Below are 17,853 nucleotides of genomic sequence, written 5' to 3' on the forward strand. Positions count from 1 at the left end.
GTCTACTTGGCATTCGACAGTAGCTTGCCAGCCCCATCCCGAAGAACTTCACCTGTTGGGTTTCCTGTTCGAAGGTTAACAGTGACACCAGCCCATTCGATGATGGCGCAAATCTCTGGCTTATCCTCGCTGTCGCCTGCCACAACAAGGGGAGTTCCATTTGCAAGACTGGCACGAACTTCTCCATATCCACTATTGCCGACGAATACCGATGCAAGAGGGAGAATGTTTCCATAGACCAGGCCCAGGCCGAGAACATTGTCATCACACGTATCGCTAACATACCTATAGAACCGACAAACCCTTCTGGAGCTGAGCCCTGCCAACGTTGACTATTTCCACGTTCTTGACTCTACTATGTTCGTACTCTACCTCGACTCTGGTAATCCTGAGACTCCCAATGAGATCGCTCGCGGTGATTACATTAGAGGCGGATTCAACCGTTGGTTCGACAAGGCATTGCAGTTCTACGTGAGAGCGATCGGTCGGTCGGGCATACTCACTGAGCATGGCATTCTCTACGACACAACCGCTACGGGTCTACTGGACTATTCTCAAAAGCCATGAACGCTCACACTTCTGGTCAATCTACTGGGTATCACTCTTCCTTTGATGTTCGAATTGAGGAGGCTGTTTTACAAATGACGCCCGAGATTGAGCAGCAGGCATGAAGACACAACTTCTCGGTCGCTGTTCGCAGAGCCTATTTGAGGTTCTGTCCTACTCTTAGCCCGAGAGTGTAACCAAGCTTTCTTGAGTGTTGAAGGGAAGCCAGCTAACAAAAGCACTAGATGTTTGGGTACACCTATATATTTTTAGCCAGAAAAGGTACTTGTAAACTAACAGAAATGATAGTACCGATAAGCAGCCGCCTTGGTGGCAAAGAACAAAGCAAAATACAATCAACTTACCATTCAAATTCAATATAGCTCATTTATCGAGTTAACTCGAATAAGCATTTATTTACCAATTTCTTTAGTCGCTCTCGTCGAGTTATTTTCCTGTGATTGAATGCGGACAGAATTTGGCTTGGTTTATCTTATCTTATCTCGCTCTTTATCATGAGCAGACGCTATCATATCTAATCTCTTATCGCAGGTGGATTACCCTAGACATGGACTTAAGAGACCTGTTATCACAATATCTTTTTCTTGTACAGACGATTGAGAGTGTAAAACAATTATTAGAAACACTTATTCATGTTTTTGATATGCATCAGCTCTAAGAAAAGGGGTGATGCTTCACAATTTTCAACTCAGAACTATCCAGCCTGCGACACGACACGGTAAGATATTACAACACATTTTACGGACACATCAGCTCCATTCTACAAAATGCCAAGAGGTGAAGAAACAAATTACGGATACAAACTCATCTCCTTCTCCGCATTTGGCACGGGTCAGAAAGGAGACATTATCGACTCCAAATTCGACGTGCCATTTTTACTCAATACCCTGTAGATCCTGTAGATCCCATATCGGCAACTATTCGTCTAAGCCGCAATTGAAATTAAACTCTTGAGAGCCCCAAGCCCCAGACATTCATTCACGAGAGACGGGGCGAGGCTGTCAGTGGCTTCTTCGTACAACAACGCCAAGCTGAGGCAACACCAAGGAATTTGGTGCCGACTTAGCCGCCTATTGGCCCCTTCTGACGAAAGACAAGCCTTGGCCAAGTGGATCAAGCTGACGTGGAAGTAATACAATGAACAGAAGGTGTCTTTTCAACAAGCAGTGGAGAAGAGGAGACATTCTTTTCCTTCCATCTTTCCTTCCGTCAAAAGACAGACACAGCCTCAAGTCGTCAACAAGCTTGCTGTCAATCATTATCGCAGGTTGTGTTGTGCTGCTTCGGGTATGTTTCGCCGGACAAGGGTTATTTCTTGACTAGACCGCTCCAGAACTAGAACTAAGCCTAGAACTACCACTTCATCGCCCCGCAGGCATCTCATAGGCTGGAAGATGCCTTCCACAGGCCTTGAAGATAAGACGACATACAATGACAAGTATGTCATTCTTTACGATTTCAGTGAGATAGGTTAGTAATTCCTCTAAGACGTACAAAGAGTAATACTAACAATGAGGATCAGACCACGATACTGCCGTCAAGGAAGTCAAAACCTTGCTTGAAGACTTGGAAGAAATTGGTCTTCACACAGAGGTCAGAGCAGGTTATGAGCAAAGTCTCCTCATCTTCATCAGAGCTCCCCGTGAGTTGCTAGGAAACTGGGTCTACAAGTCAAGGCAAGCCACTTCACCACTTCAATCAACTCATTCTAACTCAGGAATATAGGGTCAAAGATTGGCTCTACGGAATCGTGCCAAATCACCCTGGTGGTGATAAAAACACTGTTGTCGATGGAGCTTACGAAGCCGAGGACATTCTCTCTGTCTATCATCTTGTAAACTGGTCAAAGGATCTTGGTGGTGCCGGCATTACACCCGAGACTGGGCAATGGGGAAATGTCAAGGCCATTTTCCCTTTGCACAATCCCAAAGTTAACCAATCTCTTCTCAGTTACCTGAGTAGGCGGTTCTTTTTGACGCAGGATGATATTGACTCTATCCGAAATATCCACGGTTCAAAGGTATATCAATAATCTCTTTATTCTATTCAAGGCACTGACAATCCCAGGTTGCATTTTATTTTGCCTTCATCCAGGCATATCTCTTATTTCTCACCTTCCCCGCCATTACCGGAGTCATCGCATGGCTATGGCTTCCACAGTACTCTCTCGCCTACGGCATTTTGACTAGTGTTTGGTGTACTGTATTCCTAGAATACTGGAAGATTCAGGAAATCGATTACAGTCTCCGATGGAACGTCAGAGGAATCCATCACCTTAAAGTTAACCGCCCGCAATACAAATGCGAGACGGTGTACACTGATGAAACTGGGCGCAAGCATTATTACTTCCCCCGCTGGAAGAAGGTTGTTCGGCAACTTGCCCAAATTCCGTTTCTGCTTTTTGCTTTTTTTGCTTTGGGCGTCACCATCATCGCTGTGTTTGCTATTGAGATTATGATCTCGGAGACATACGCTGGACCTTACAAGGAGTATCTGGTGAGTCCTTTCACTTTCACTGACGTATTCGTGACTAACCTGGTTAGGAATATCTCCCTACAATCCTTCTCGCCGTGTCACTTCCGTACATCACTTCAGCCCTCGAAGACGCGGCCGAGCGAATGACCGAATATGAAAACCACCGCACAGCCGATCTTCACGAGATGTCACTCACTCAAAAAGTCTTTGTTCTCAATATGTTTACAAACTACTTACCCATTTTCCTTACAGCGTTTATTTACATTCCATTCGGTGGTGATGTGGTCCCCAGACTTGAAAGCATCCTCGTTAAAGCATTTGCCAGCGTTGGCAAGAAATTTGTACACCAGCCGTTCCATCTTGACGCAGACAGGTTGAGGAACGAAGTCATTGCGTTGACTGTCACTGGCCAGATCTCAGGATTTTTTGAGGAGAACATTGTGCCAATGCTGAAGCACAGACTTTCGGGGTGGTACAGAGATTACCGACGATCGCGCTCCCAAGGCGATATGCTACTGGCCGTTGTTAAGGATGAGCCTGAGGAATCAGATTTCTTGTCGCGTGTGCGCAATGAATCCATCCTTCCCAAATACAACGTTCAGGACGACATTGCCGAGATTGTGCTTCAATTTGGCTACTTAGCTCTATTCTCACCTGTTTGGCCCATCATTCCAATGGGTTTCTTGATCAACAACTGGATTGAACTACGATCTGATTTCGCAAAACTCTCTCTTGAGCATCAACGACCTGCTCCTGTCCGATCAGACGGAATTGGACCTTGGATCTACTCTCTCGAAGCTCTTACCTGGCTCGGCAGTATCTGCACCGCCGCCATCGTCCACCTCTTCAGTAGCAACAAGATCAACGGCACATTCGGCAGCTGGGCCGCCCTCCCAGTAACCGTATTCATCAGCGAACACGTTCTCCTACTCCTCCGCTCCCTTGTTCGCTTCGTCCTTCAACAGATCGGTTCCGAACGCATCAGGGACGACCACCATCAGCGCTACGCGAACAGAGTCAAACATCTTGAGGAGATGGAGACGAAGAGGCAAACGGGTCTTGCGGTGCGTGAGGCCCACCGGGAGCGTCGAAAGTCAGTTCTTGTAATGGAGCAAGATCCATTCTGGACAAGGCAGGTTGAGAGCGGGGCAAGCGAGGTGGCAGGTATCACTTTGATCCAGCAGGTCAAGAAGAACGAGTCCTCGGAGGTTCAAGAGAAGACCGATTAAGAGTCGAACAGGTGCAAAAGGACGAAGGGCCCGATAGAAAATGATTGTAGAACTGTACACTAGACTAGAAAATTTCCTATGTATGTAGAATAAACGTGTTTACCGAATTCTCTGGATATTCTCATCAAGGCAAAGTGGATGTAGCAATTTATCGTACCTTGGTATTGGTACATTTTCACATTTCATCTTTGCCAGTTGCACTTGTCAACCCTTTATCTTTATCATCTTACTTAGTGCGTGCTGCAAAGTCAAAGACTAGCGAAGTATTGCCAATCATTCTTTGTAAAACACATATTTGATACAAATGAGTGGTCACACTGCAGGCAGACCGAGTGTTATATGCTGCGTCCCAATATCCAAATATTGTCGAGATCGGTCTTACGAGAACACTCTGAGACAAACCTGTATGGAAATCGGCCCTAGTTCTTTCTCCTGATTTGAAATTAGTTATCGTTCGCTGTACAAACCACGATAATGAGTGCTACACAGAGGTTACGTACGACTCAGTGCCGTACATGGCTCTAGCCACTGACGTAGGAGTAGTGCTTGCGATATTTACATGGGCTATAAACATGTTTCTGTTGGTAGTCAGCTTCAAGCAAGACTCCATAGTCTTTGCTTTGTTCTTCAACAAACATGAAGCTTTCCACTATATCCTCTGTGATTATTGCAGTGCCTTATGTGACGGCATACGTTGCACAGTACCGCCTCGCACCCAACGCTCTGACATTTGACGGGAAACACCAGAGCAACAGCCCTCGTTGTGATCTATCGCCGCTGGTTGATCCATCGCGCGATGGCATGGCAAATTCTCACCAGATCTTCTCTTGGGATAAGTCTATCGAGACAATGGTCGATCGTCTCCAGTCGATTGTACGACTTCCCACAGTCTGCTATGATGACATAAGAGGTTTCGACGAGGATGAAAGATGGACGCCATTTACCAGATTCGCTGACATTCTAAATGATTCTTATCCATACATGTAAGTGATTCATGTGTCCAGCACAAAATTCTAAACATTAACGACAGTGATGTAGACACAAGTACACAACTCCTGATGTCATCAACGAATACGGCCTTGTGTACACCTTTCAAGGGTCCGACAATGACCTGCAACCTATCCTCTTAACAGCTCACCAAGATGTTGTCCCAGTAAACGAAGATACATTTCATGATTGGGACCATCCACCCTTCGACGGCTACTACGACCAACGGAACGGATACATATATGGTCGTGGTACTGCAGATGACAAATCTGCCATCACAGGCCTCATGTCCGCTCTTGAAGCTCTTCTGTCACAAGATGACTACAACTCACGGCGCACTGTTATACTGGCATTTGGCTTCGATCACGAGTGTTCTGGCAATCATGGTGCCGGCGAAATAGCCAAATTCCTAGAGCAAAAATATGGAGAGGATGGAATCGCCGTCATACTCGACAAGGGCGGTGCAGAACTGCAGCAAATTGACAGTGTCCTATACGCTCTGCCTGCAGTTTATGAAAAAGGTTACATGGACATTTGGTTCAATCTGACTGTTCCTGGAGGCGATAGCTTTACTCCACCACCCCATACTGCAATCAGCATTATGTCTGAGATAGTTACGAATCTGGAGCAGAGCCAATTTGACCCAAAGGTTGAGTGGAACGGCCCTGTTCATCAAGGCTTGACGTGCTTTGCTCGATACTCACCTTCTGCCTTTCCCGAGTTGACGAGATCGATCACCCGGGGAGATTTCAACGGGGCTGCTTAGTTCCTGGCAAAACTTTCGCCCGAGACTCAGTATCTTGTTCAGACATCCCAATCCGTCGATCTCGTCACTGGTGGAAAAAGAGTGGACGCTTTACTCGAGCATGTCTCATTGGGTGTCAGCCATGGGCTGGCGCCGCAGGATAAGGCGGGAAGTATCGAGCACGGAGTCGTTCAATTGGTCCAAAGTATTGTCAACAAGTACAATCTCCGCTTTGAACCCTTTGAAGATGATAACGACTACGATGATTACCTTTTGACCGAGGGATTGGCCCGAGAAGCGCGCAAACAGGGGTCTAGCAGCGGTACGTTGAACGTGGAAGCCATGAGGAAATATTTCCCGGCGGCACCAGCGCCTACCAGTGGTCGTGTCTGGGATATATTTGCTGGGACGGTAGGATATACATGGGGCAGAGAGTCCCCATATGTGGTGCCGGCTCCCGGTGCTATGACAGGCAATACAGATTCTCTTCACTACCAGAGTAAGTCGTCCAGGGTATGCCACTAGATTTTCTGAAAGCTAACATGTTTAGGATTATGCAAGAATATCTACAGATGGAACACAGGTACTCGAAAGTCAATTGCTCATGTTTATAACGTTAATGAACGGATCGCGATGGGGGTTCAACTCATCATGGCGAAGTTCTACTATGACTTTATTCGCAATTTTGATCAAGCAGATATCTAACTGAACAATATTTGGGTAAAGAATGACTAGAAGACAAAGATGTAATCAGGAAGAGAGCCAAGACACTTGTATGGAGTGCCCAGCCGTGCAGAGTGGCAACCAGCAAGGTTTGTTTGTGTTGAGACCGATCTATTATTCCCTGCTCGTCATTAATTACTCCGTTTCCCGATCGTCTGATCTTTTTGGATACACGTATAATTGTAATTGAGTAATGACAGTGAGCGCTTCCTTCACCAAGACCCGCTCACCTGTTACAGTTCGCTAACCCTTGAATGTTTATCCTTGCGAATATCTATTTCCACCAATCAGATGAATCCAATGTCCGAAGTCTCTAATTTCCAATCCGTAGTTCTTTCAATGTTGATTGACTTTTATCTCGTTTGTTAGACTGTACGATTGAGTTTACATCGTGGAAACTCTATAAAGAGCACAGATGGTATGTAATAATTGATTATACGAAATCAGCCTTATTTAGAAACGCCAAGTTTGTTTCTTTGAACAAGTTTCGTTTTCTTTCTTTCTGTATGATCGCCCAAATGTGTTTAGCCGCACCATGGTTTGAGACGTCTCACGTAACTCCCAGACAAGGATCTTTCACACGTCAAACACAACACCCATGCTCAGTTCTGTCAGTTGAGCCTATGATTCTCCCCCGGACCCAATAATCAACTTCGGCGTCTATGTAAGGAACGGTTTCAGAGTCCGGCTCACAGTCAATCATCGACAACAGCACCGAATTTTCCGAGGAAGCGAGATTCCAGCAATAATGTCTTTCGATTCTGACAGGCCAGGTCACGAAAAGGAGACCGTCCGGCGTCTACAAGTTTTGATATAAGGACGACTTTCTTCCTCCTTCTTAGCTTCTTTTCTCCCTTCCTTCCCATCCCATTCTTTCTACTCCATTCAGAGACCTGATCCTTCACTCGCAGCTGTTGCTTGCGCCTTTCTTTCTTTTTCTCTACGAGACATTACATTCTTTGCAAACCCTGGTGGTTTCGCTTCATTCTCTACCAAATTACACACATACAATCCTTTTTTAACTCAAAAAAGCAAAGCAACATTCAAGATGCGCACTTCATTCTCTACCGTCCTGGCCCTTGCCGCCGCTCTCCCCACCGCCTTCGCCCACTACAACTTCGAGGCTCTCATCGTCAACGGCGAGGTTTCTGAGCCTTACCAGTACGTCCGAAAGACCACCAACAACAACAGCCCCGTCACCGATGTCACCTCAAAGGACATTGTCTGCAACGCTGGCGGTCTCGACAAGGACATCCGCGCCGCCACCAAGACCATGCAGGTCTCCCCCGGTGACGAGGTTGGCTTCACTGTTGCCAGCGAAATGGGTCACCCCGGTCCCCTCTCCGTCTACCTCAGCAAGGCTCCCGATGGCACTGAGGCTTCCGACTACCTCGGAGATGGCGACTGGTTCAAGGTCTACGAGATGACCTGGAAAAAGATCGGAGCTGAGGGTGTTGAGTGGGCTAACTACATGAACGGCCAGTCTGGTGGTATCCAGAACTTCACCTTCACTCTCCCCAAGGACACCCCCAAGGGTACCTACCTCATGCGCGCCGAGCACGTTGGTCTCCACGGTGCCGGTGAGAAGAACGGTGCTCAGTTCTACATCGGCTGTGCCCAGATCACTGTTGACGGCACCGGTGCTGGCAAGCCTTCTCCTATGGTCAAGCTCCCCGGTGCCTTCAAGGCCACTGACCCCAGCCTTCTCCTCAGCATCTACTACCCTCCTGTGACCAAGTACGATGCTCCTGGTCCCCGAACCTGGCCCAACGCCTGCACTGACCACACCCCCAACTTTGCCGGTCAGGCCAGCGATGGTGACTGCACTGGTGAGAAGGCTGGCTCTGGTTCCGACTCTGGCAGCGCTGCTCCCGTTGCTAGCGATGCCCCTGCCACTGATGCCCCCGCTACTTCTGCTCCTGTTGCTACCCCTACTGCCGCTGCTGTCACCACTGAGGCTCCCGCTGCCCCTGTTGCTACCAAGGCTCCCTCCAGCAAGTGCAAGGCCAAGCGCGCTGCAAAGAAGGCTGCCAAGGCTAAGCGTGCTCTCAAGAAGTAAGCTCTTCATCTTTATCTGAATAGATGGAGGTTTTGAAGTCAAGATTAGATCTTGAATCTCTTCGTGGTTGGAATGATGGATACCTAATTGTACCCCGCGTACGATTTGTTCTTTGTACATATAGTTAGTCACCGTACTCAATACACACACGAGTGAACATAAATAATTTTCTTCCCAAGTTGTGACAGTCTTTCAATGTTGATAAAAAGTTGAGCTTACAACACTTCAGACAAGTCTTGCTGGCTACTTGTAATCGAAAAACCATCACAAAAACTTGGAAAGAAATGTGATCCGCGAAATGTCCTTGATTTAAAAATTATCAACTAGAGAAGTAGAAATATATAAGGAGTGTAGAAGAAAAAAGTATGTTCCATCGCTGCAAAAGTCTGCTTATGTCCAAACCAGCCAGTTCCGTAATTTTACTAGAGACCATCCCCAGCTGTTAACCCCCTTTCATCTGAATCATCCCCCACTCCCTTACATGCTACTAATCCTTTAGTAACCGCCCTTCTTGCAAACACCCTTGTGCTGGTTGTAGTAGTAGCCCTGCTTGCAAGAGCACTTCTTGTTGTGCTTGTTGAAGACCTGGTTGTCCTTCTTGCAGACACAGGCGCCGTACTTGTACTCAGCCTCGTGGCCGCAGTCGTAGGCGCACTTGTGGCCGTTCCAGCTCAGGTCCTTGGGGCACTTGCAAGACTTGCTCCAGCGGTCGTAGTACTGACCCTTGGGGCAGTCTTTCACACACTTGCCATAGACCTCAGAAGTACCCTTGGCGCAAACGCACTTGTGAGAGTCCTTGTCGAAGTACTTGCCCTCGTCGCACTTGGGGACACACTTGCCGTACTTCCACTCAGTGCCCTTGTTGCATTCACACTTGTCGGAGTGGTTGTTGTAGTACTGACCCTTGGGGCAGTCCTTGACACACTTTCCGTACTTGAGAGAGGTGCCGTGAGGGCATTCGCACTTGTCAGAGTGCTTGTTGTAGTATTGTCCCTTGGGGCAGTCCTTCACACACTTGCCGTACTTCTCAGATGTTCCCTTGGGGCAGACACACTTGCCAGCGTGCTGATCATAGTGTTGTCCCCACTTGCACTTGGGGACACACTTTCCGTACTTCCACTCAGTGCCCTTGTTGCATTCGCACTTGTCACTGTGGCGGTTGTAGTAGGTTCCAGCAGGGCAGTCCTTGACACACTTTCCGTACTTGAGAGAGGTACCGTGAGGGCATTCGCACTTGTCAGAGTGCTTGTTGTAGTATTGTCCCTTAGGGCAGTCCTTCACACACTTGCCGTACTTCTCAGATGTTCCCCTGGGGCAGACACACTTGCCAGCGTGCTGATCATAGTGTTGTCCCCACTTGCACTTGGGAACACACTTGCCGTACTTAGCCTCGTAACCATCCTTGCACTCGCACTTCTTGGAGTGCCAGTTGTAGACTTCGTTGTCCTTGCAAGTGGGCTTGACACACTTGCCGTACTTCTCAACATAACCGTCCTTGCAAACACACTTCTTCCAGTTCCAGTTGTAGTACTGGTTCTCCTTGCAAGAAGGCTTCTTAGCAACGCACTTGCCATACTTCTCCTCGTAGCCGTCCTTGCAGACACACTTCTTCCAGTGCGAGTTGTAGTGCTCGTTCTCCTTGCAGGATGGGGGAGGGTAGTAGTTGCGCTCAGCGAGGAACTCGGACTCATCACGAGCCTCGATAGGAGCAGTATCGTCGCGGGCCTCGAGACTGAAGTCGGTGTCGACATCAGGGATAGCCTTGACCGAGACGGTCAGGGCAAAGAGGCTGACCAAGACGTTCTTGAAATGCATGATAGGCGATTATAGGCCTTTCAGCAACGAAAGTGATGATTAGAGTTAAAACGAAAGATGAGGAGCGAGTGAAGGGAGGAGGTCAGTCGAGGATGAGAGACCAGTGCCTTTCTTGACTTGAGAGTGATGAGGAGAATGATAGTTTCGATTTGGGGAGGAGATGATGAGGTTTAAGTAGCCGTCGTGAAGTTGCTTGAGTGCTATCAAGAACACGAGATCTTGTTGACCAAGTGTGGGCCATGCCATGTCATGCTATGCTGATGCTCGTCCAGGTCATCCGAGCATCCAGATAGGAAGTCAGCTCAAGCTACTTTGGGAACGACGATGATCCTGATGTCAATAGTGTCAAAGCTAATTCTCCCTAGGCCGGGTCGTCGCTCGTAGCTCTTGGTACTTGGCAGTGTGACCTGCATGCCAACCACAGCCTCAACTGGGGCTGCAAGTTGTCGAGCTTCAAGGTTGCATATACTTCTCCCAAAGAACAGGGAAGATACAGCCTTGGCATGGGCATGGGTGCGGTGGTTGGGCTCAAGGCAAACCACAACATCAAAGAACAAGGGTGTTGAGGGTTAACCAAAGTTAGCCCAAGGTTATGCTTACTGGAAAGTGTGTATCCATAAGTCGAGGTTGATCGCGATACAGCCCATTCTGGACTCATTTAGATTTCAACTGTCACATAGAAATGAAAAGGAGATTTCCAGAAACAGCTTAGCAATATTCTAATTTTATGCTCGGGGCAGCTTCTTTGGGGGACGAGAGGCTTGAGTGGCAGTTGATTTTCTCCGTGATTCGACGGCTGAGAAAGCCCCATCCACATTGTATATCGGAAAGCAACGACCCGGCTGAACTTGTGGTGTTGGCCTGTCGGACAAGATGAGTGCAACCTCTCGCAAAAGAAAAGTGACAGTTGTGACGCACAAGGCTTCGCGCCAGCAGGTACTTTCTGGCTGCAGCTGAAGCGCGAAGAGCGTGGAGCATCACACTCTGCTTTTGAAATACGAGGTTGCTCTAATACAACCTATGAGGGGTACAATTTTCTATGGATAAAGTGGTAGATGTTGTTGGAAATTCAAGCTTGTTCCAACTCTGTCTTGGATGGTGATCCTGGCTTCCCGTTGGACACCGTTCGAAGAATCGTTATTAGCTCTGATAGCGGAGGCTCAAAATGGGTACAAGCTCGCTCTTCCCCTCTTCTTCTTGGACCAAAAATCAAGTCAAGCTATTTAGACGAGCTCGTAAGGCTGGCTAATGCAGGCCGATAATCTCTGGTCTGACCATACTTGGTAGACTCAGCAGGGGAAGTCAGAGGAGGAGAGTAAGACAAGCACAATCCCTGTCATTGATTCTTAGGAGCCGTGCTCTTGGCTTCCTTCTCGTACCTTGCTAAGAATGCCTACAGCTGATCCCAACCCCTGGAAGCGTGAAAGAATTGCCGGTTGTTTTTGTTTTTCAGCACCGTGATTACCGTAACCGCACGGAGATACATACATGGTAGCCAAATTAATTTTCAATGTTATCAAGGGTAAAAGAAAAAAAGCTGATATTGAGAATACGAGGATGGGAAATGGATAATTAACCATTCATTCATAAAACCGTCATACGAGAGACAAAGTGATTGGTAGTGAGGGCAGCCACGCGAAAGGTACGCCCCTTGGGTGTGAGACATTGTACCCTCGTTATATGTAAATATAGCACAGCCCAGGTCGTTGTGGAAAGCTGCAGGAGCATTGACATTTGTTGGATGCAGCCACAAAAACCAGGGTAATTGGAGCTTGTCTTACTGTACGAGACGGTACGGTAGCCAGTAGAACCAAGCCAAAGGTGCACGAACAAAGGTACGTATAGTCCTGCATCTGCAGCCATGCAGCCACATCAATGTGTTGTACCAAAGAGAGGGGACTTCAACCGACCGACCGACGGTCCCGGCCCCCCGAGACCCGATGCATACCGAGCAGAACAAAAGAAACATGCAATGTCATGCCATGTAATGCAGTTTGTTGCTTTGCTTAGCTTTTCTCCTGCAGAGATCGAACAGCTCAGCGATCGGGTTGACTACCTCGTGTAAGGGATGATATCAACCTTGCAAAGCTGTACTGTAACGAGATGAGATGAGATGAGAGAAGCCAAAAGAGACATAAACGCGAGAGATCCGTCGTGTCGTTTCGATAGTGGCCACCAGTGAAGAGTTAAAGTCTCAGATGACAGGGGACCCCTGCATCTAAATAAAAGCTAAGCAAAGAAAAGGGGGTCACCAAGTGAGCTCGATCGCGGGGAAAAGAAAAAGAGACAAGTCTGACACGGCACAAACAAGCTTGTTTAGTCTCGACTTGTCCTGACTTGTCTTGGACCTGTTTTTAGTGACTTGAGGACCTGAATAGATGCAAATATCGTGTCAAGTATGATCTCAGCGTTGAATCAATTGGCATTTATGATTGGCTCTGTCAAAAACGGAACTTATTCTCGCCCACTAGGATCAAGGTCTAAATCATTCCCGGCTAGAACCGTCTGGTTTTTTTTTTAGACTTGCACTCCAACTATGATATTTTTAACTTTCATAGTCTCTTTTCTCCCCTTTCCAAACGGTAGGTGCATGACGGTGATATCTCTTATTTTCTTTCGCAACAACTGCCTTAGATGGGGCATATAGAGAGATTCAGAATCCACACACACGTCGCCAAGGGTGGTTTGATAATTACGTTTCATAATTGTGACGTGCCTACAATGTCAGCTTTGCTATTTGTGCGGGGAAGTACCTAGGGCTCGTGTTGCATTTTCCATCGCAGTCTAGCTGGGACTTGGCAATCTCACCCGCAGCTTAGCATCAGGAGAGGGACCAGCTCATCGACCGTAGCGTAGACGGACAGTGATCATGATGGTCAGGCCAGACCAGACTAGATCGGGGCACAGCAGGGGGATTAAAGTTGGGCCGTTGATTTGCGGGGGCTGATCTGACCTGACCTGACCTGATCATCCCCAGCATCCGGTAAGAAGAGGATTGAATGAGCTTGGCCTGATGATCCAGGGAATAACAATCTCTCATTCGTCAAAAAAGATCAGAGAATAAACCATAAAACCCCATCAGCCCGGCTTGGCGATCGTACAATTGTCACTGTACCTAGTCTAGTTCAATGGATCATCATTCATACTCGTCTCTTTTCTCTCATCCTTGTAATTGTATTCTCTAGGAATTATATTTCTTGCTATTATTTGTAACTTTAATTAACGCCGTGCAGTCAATAGTCAATTCGCCACAACTGCAATATCCTTGGCGATAATTGTCAGCCCATGGGCCGCCGATGAGTCTCTGGACAATGCATGTTGGCTGGATCCAGTCAGAAAACATAATTCACGATCCTTGTTTGTCTAATGCAGACGAAAATGCGAATGCAATGCTCATCTTTTTCTCATCTGGGAGTTGAACTGAACCCTTTCTCATTACAACCACCCCGACATTGCTTTTTCTCTAAAGTCTCATTGTATCCTAGTCAGGCCATCATTGACTTTCATCATGCATGGCCTGAGCTTCGTGTAATTCTTTCCCCGCCTAGACACAGTAGCCCATTGTCGAATGTTGATCCCATAGGTTGACAGACTATATCACTCTCTGTTAAGCTTGAATGGAGAACTGCCTTACCGTACCAACACCTCTTAGTATTGCCTGAAATCGTGCTTGGCCCACGTGTAGTAAGCGTCTTACACAACTGTCCAATGGCTTTAGCTCTTGTGTAAGACGGTCTGAGAAATAAGCACAACCTTCATGTACTTCTTAAAACTAGCCACTCACAACGGGAGTCGCTCGACGCTACCTATATCCATGCCGTCATATTATTCTCGCCCGACATCCGATTTCCATGCAGGACCAGCACAAAGTAAGCAGAAGAATCTTTTAGCAGTAACAATTTTCAACAGAATTTACTAAGAGCACAAAAAGCCATTGCATGCTGACCTGACCCAAAGTCTTACAAGCATGACAAGCTGGAAAAAAGAAATGAAAAAAAGAAAGCCACCAAGCCGCGGGCACACCGGATGTAATCGTGTGGATTGAAAACTTTCTTGTGTGACATCGGGTCCTGCAAGCCTCTTCAATACTTTATTCTGATGGCCATGTTAAAGCTGCATGTGTTAGTTGGCCAAGGTAGTTGGGCCTCATCATACATTTTTGAAGGCTGGGGATTTCAGGGTATCAAGCTATGCCCCCTCAGATTTCATTGCCAAGTCATAGAAATTCAGATCGAAAGGCTATCGGGGTAAAGACTACAGAAATAGAGTTTGAAGGATACGAGCCTGGAGCTACCCGGTATCTTGGTATAGTAGGTAAATCCCGTGAAGATGATTGTGTGCTAAGGGCCTCGTATATCGTCTCGTATCGTTGTGGAAATCCCAAAATCTTGGTGACATTCAAATCTGCGGCTGTGTTTGTCCTCAGTGGCCACTGGCATCGACTATTGGAAATATGGGAGAATGATTTTGAAATGTGCCTTGCATATTGGCTGCATCACAACCAAAGTTTTGTGACCACCCTCCACCAAAGACTCACACAGCATTCTATTGTGTCCTGAAAACCCCTTCTTTCAACGTTCATTTGTGAAAGTAAAATCAGCCATAAGCACCTGCGCCTTTGATTGAGATGTCAGAAAGAAATGGCACGTTCCTGGCTGTCAAGATTAGTGCAATTCACTTCCGCCTCACTCAAGATTCCGCGACGGCGCCAAAGTATCCAGCCACGGTGGAAATTGCCGCTTACTTTTGGTTTTTCTTCTGGCCAAACTGCCGTTTTTGAAAGGAGGACTCGGACGAACAAAAGGTAGTTACCACATTCCAGTCCTTCCGACATCCGGGTTATCGGTTTGACTGGAATGCGGGAGCACATGCATGGCTTAATAAGAGATAACCTTCGTTTTTAATCATCACGAATCTGAGGTTGCATTAACTTAAGAATCCGTGATCTGTTTTCTGAAACCTTGTAGCACAAATATCATGGCCGATTGAATGGTGATTTCAACTGCCGTTTATTCAAGTGTTCTGATGTACGATGCGATTGCTTCAAGTGTCTAAAGTCACCTAATAATCTCACCACGGCACTTCAGGAGATCCGGGGAATCCGGGGAAGTCGTATGTTTAATTGCCAAACTCGATATCGAAATGTTGAGGCCGGTACAACACTCCTTTTGACAATACCATATACTTAACAAGTAGATCCAGTACAGAGGGTTCCAAAAGCAAAGTGCCCCGTTAAATCAAACCAGTAGATTGAGGGCTACAGAGACTTTGAACTGCAGTAGCTTGCTATAAAATATATATGTAGTCTAGAACCCACTATAGGGAGTGTCCTCACGCCTCATTCGGACATAACTCTGGAGCTTCGATCCTTGGTTGTGTTCGATATTTGCTGCAAGACCCAAGGGCTTTTCTATACGTAGTATTCGTGGCTTATAATGTCTACATTGTGGCCTTCATAGGTTAGATGGTGTAGTGTTTAGTTGGACTGTGGGTGTAAAGTAAAGATGCCACTGAACTACTCTTATAACGGCTGCCTCTTGACGCATGTATGTTTTGCAGCATCGTACAGCACGTTGTTTGTTGTTTCTTTACTTTGATCAATAGGTTGCTATACCTGGAGTTTTCCCACGGTCCAGTCATGTCTATCATTCGGGACCATGGTATTTCTGAAAGGTTTGTCCGTACTTTATCTCACCTGAATAAGCAATAAACTGTCGTCCTTAGCTGAGAAGACTGAGCCTGTACTGTTTGACTGATATTGGTATCTATTCCAGGATACTGTATCTGACTTTATCTCATCACAAACTCTTATCTATACAATGATTATGTCGTGGAACCCACAATCATAGCCTTTTTCTCCATTCAGACTAATATCCAATAGACAAGTCCAATTGGTTGTAGCATATTGCAACATGAACTACAAGATGACACCATTACCAGCAATGTCGTAGATGCATCAGACGCGCGGCATTACAGCTACAAAGGAGTGTGCAGCCACCTGCGGGTCTGTTAAGTGCAGGATCTCGCATATTCATTTCGTGGCATACCTGAAGATCTTAATGACAGAGGCGCTATATCTATGTGCTAGAGGATCTGTAAAACATGCATTCAACGGTTGGCGTAGAGAAAGGGGTGTCAAGCAGCTTTTCTGCAATGCTACCTGGGCGTTCTCCTTGTAACATTCTGAAATCCTTCTAGCTCACCGGGCTGTTTAGACTGTCATAAAACAATAGGGGTCCAATGCCCAACATCAACGACATATTTCCACTTATGCAGGCCGTTTTACCACCCGTCGTTGGAATTACCCCAATCATCCAAATTTATCGAATCAGTACGCTGATACTCCCCATTCTAAAGATAATATAACTGGGATTGAAGTTATGGAATAGCGAAGAACATCAGGGAAAGCTACCCTGGCTAATGGTAAAGAAGTGAGGCAGTAACATATTTTCTCGATGGGCTGATGTCCCAGGCCACGAAGTTGATAATACTATGCTGCTGAGTCATCCAATCTCTCAATATCTTGTCACGATCAGCATGGTGTTGAGGAAACAAACTGCATGACAGCCTTACTATTTTCAGCCTCACGTGGCGCTATTGAACCTCGTTAACTATAGGTCAATCAGTCCTTCGCTGAGGCTGTGTTGAAATTGAGAAACCCATCAATTGGATCGTTGTCGCAAGCCTTGTTTCCCTCAACTTCTAAAGACCTATCACAATCTTACGTACCTCAGAATTCGATTCATGTATACAAAGTGTATGGATTTTACTCACGAATTATCGTGACGGTTCCTAAGAGAAGAACGAGCTTCCACGGATGCTTCGTATCCTAAGAAATGGGACAGTTGTGAGGTTTCTGGTTCTTCCTTCGTAGCAGTCACTACCGATTTTGACCAAGACTGTCGAACGGATTCTTGTTCAACGGTCTCGTTGACTTCCAAGAACCAGAGAAAATATATGCTCTGGGTAACTGTCGGTCCTAGACTTTGCCCGACTATGCATATTGTTGCACAAACACTCTATATTGTTAGATTGAAAGGATGTATGAAGTAATATATACTTATTATGTTTGTTTCTAGGACCCTTTAACCCAACGATTTGATAGATAACGTGTCTATAAATCACAAATTCAAGCACATCCACTACACTTGAGGCTCTCGTCCCGGACAGGCTTAAAGAACAAGTGTGCAGCGGTCTGGCCCGTGATCATGAGCCAAGCTAGTGCAGTGATCTTTCGACTCTGTGTTGGTTGA

General features: G+C 46.6%; 5 protein-coding genes across 5 annotated transcripts; 4 read left to right on the forward strand and 1 right to left on the reverse strand.

Annotated features, from left to right (window-relative positions):
* Positions 1-102: 102 nt before the first annotated feature.
* EDB82DRAFT_525036 (uncharacterized protein) lies at positions 103-567 on the forward strand (the record flags this gene model as incomplete). Its single annotated transcript, XM_025735590.1, has 2 exons — positions 103-153; positions 292-567. The coding sequence occupies 2 exons, from the start codon at positions 103-105 to the stop codon at positions 565-567; spliced, it is 327 nt and encodes a 108-aa protein (XP_025586282.1).
* Positions 568-1,742: 1,175 nt separating this feature from the next.
* EDB82DRAFT_500318 (calcium-activated chloride channel-domain-containing protein) lies at positions 1,743-4,378 on the forward strand. Its single transcript, XM_065608622.1, has 6 exons — positions 1,743-1,854; positions 1,919-2,037; positions 2,090-2,243; positions 2,293-2,587; positions 2,635-3,063; positions 3,111-4,378. The coding sequence occupies exons 2-6, from the start codon at positions 1,962-1,964 to the stop codon at positions 4,269-4,271; spliced, it is 2,115 nt and encodes a 704-aa protein (XP_065464933.1). The 5' UTR covers positions 1,743-1,854; positions 1,919-1,961; the 3' UTR covers positions 4,272-4,378.
* Positions 4,379-4,907: 529 nt separating this feature from the next.
* EDB82DRAFT_525038 (uncharacterized protein) lies at positions 4,908-6,708 on the forward strand (the record flags this gene model as incomplete). The annotated part of the gene is made up of 4 exons (XM_025735592.1): positions 4,908-5,254; positions 5,310-5,925; positions 6,025-6,502; positions 6,554-6,708. The coding sequence occupies 4 exons, from the start codon at positions 4,908-4,910 to the stop codon at positions 6,706-6,708; spliced, it is 1,596 nt and encodes a 531-aa protein (XP_025586284.1).
* Positions 6,709-7,358: 650 nt separating this feature from the next.
* On the forward strand, positions 7,359-8,866 carry EDB82DRAFT_500319 (glycosyl hydrolase family 61-domain-containing protein). Its single transcript, XM_025735593.2, has one exon. The coding sequence runs from the start codon at positions 7,775-7,777 to the stop codon at positions 8,783-8,785; it is 1,011 nt and encodes a 336-aa protein (XP_025586285.1). The 5' UTR covers positions 7,359-7,774; the 3' UTR covers positions 8,786-8,866.
* A 330-nt stretch (positions 8,867-9,196) lies between these two features.
* On the reverse strand, positions 9,197-10,768 carry EDB82DRAFT_179155 (uncharacterized protein). Its single transcript, XM_025735594.2, has one exon. It carries the CDS (start codon positions 10,598-10,600, stop codon positions 9,281-9,283), a length of 1,320 nt encoding a protein of 439 aa, XP_025586286.1. The 5' UTR covers positions 10,601-10,768; the 3' UTR covers positions 9,197-9,280.
* Positions 10,769-17,853: the final 7,085 nt, after the last annotated feature.

This window comes from Fusarium venenatum (assembly GCF_020744135.1).
Source record: "Fusarium venenatum strain MPI-CAGE-CH-0201 chromosome Unknown EDB82scaffold_2, whole genome shotgun sequence".
NCBI lineage: Eukaryota > Fungi > Ascomycota > Sordariomycetes > Hypocreales > Nectriaceae > Fusarium > Fusarium venenatum.

Excerpts from the sequence above, each read along its gene's own strand:
- EDB82DRAFT_179155 (XM_025735594.2), bottom strand. The coding sequence starts at position 10,600 with ATGCATTTCAAGAACGTCTTGGTCAGCCTCTTTGCCCTGACCGTCTCG.
- EDB82DRAFT_500318 (XM_065608622.1), top strand. The coding sequence starts at position 1,962 with ATGCCTTCCACAGGCCTTGAAGATAAGACGACATACAATGACAAGTAT. Across the intron at positions 2,244-2,292 it reads AACTGGGTCTACAAGTCAAG|GGTCAAAGATTGGCTCTACG; the intron begins GCAAGCCACTTC and ends TCAGGAATATAG. Across the intron at positions 3,064-3,110 it reads GACCTTACAAGGAGTATCTG|GAATATCTCCCTACAATCCT; the intron begins GTGAGTCCTTTC and ends TAACCTGGTTAG.
- EDB82DRAFT_500319 (XM_025735593.2), top strand. The coding sequence starts at position 7,775 with ATGCGCACTTCATTCTCTACCGTCCTGGCCCTTGCCGCCGCTCTCCCC.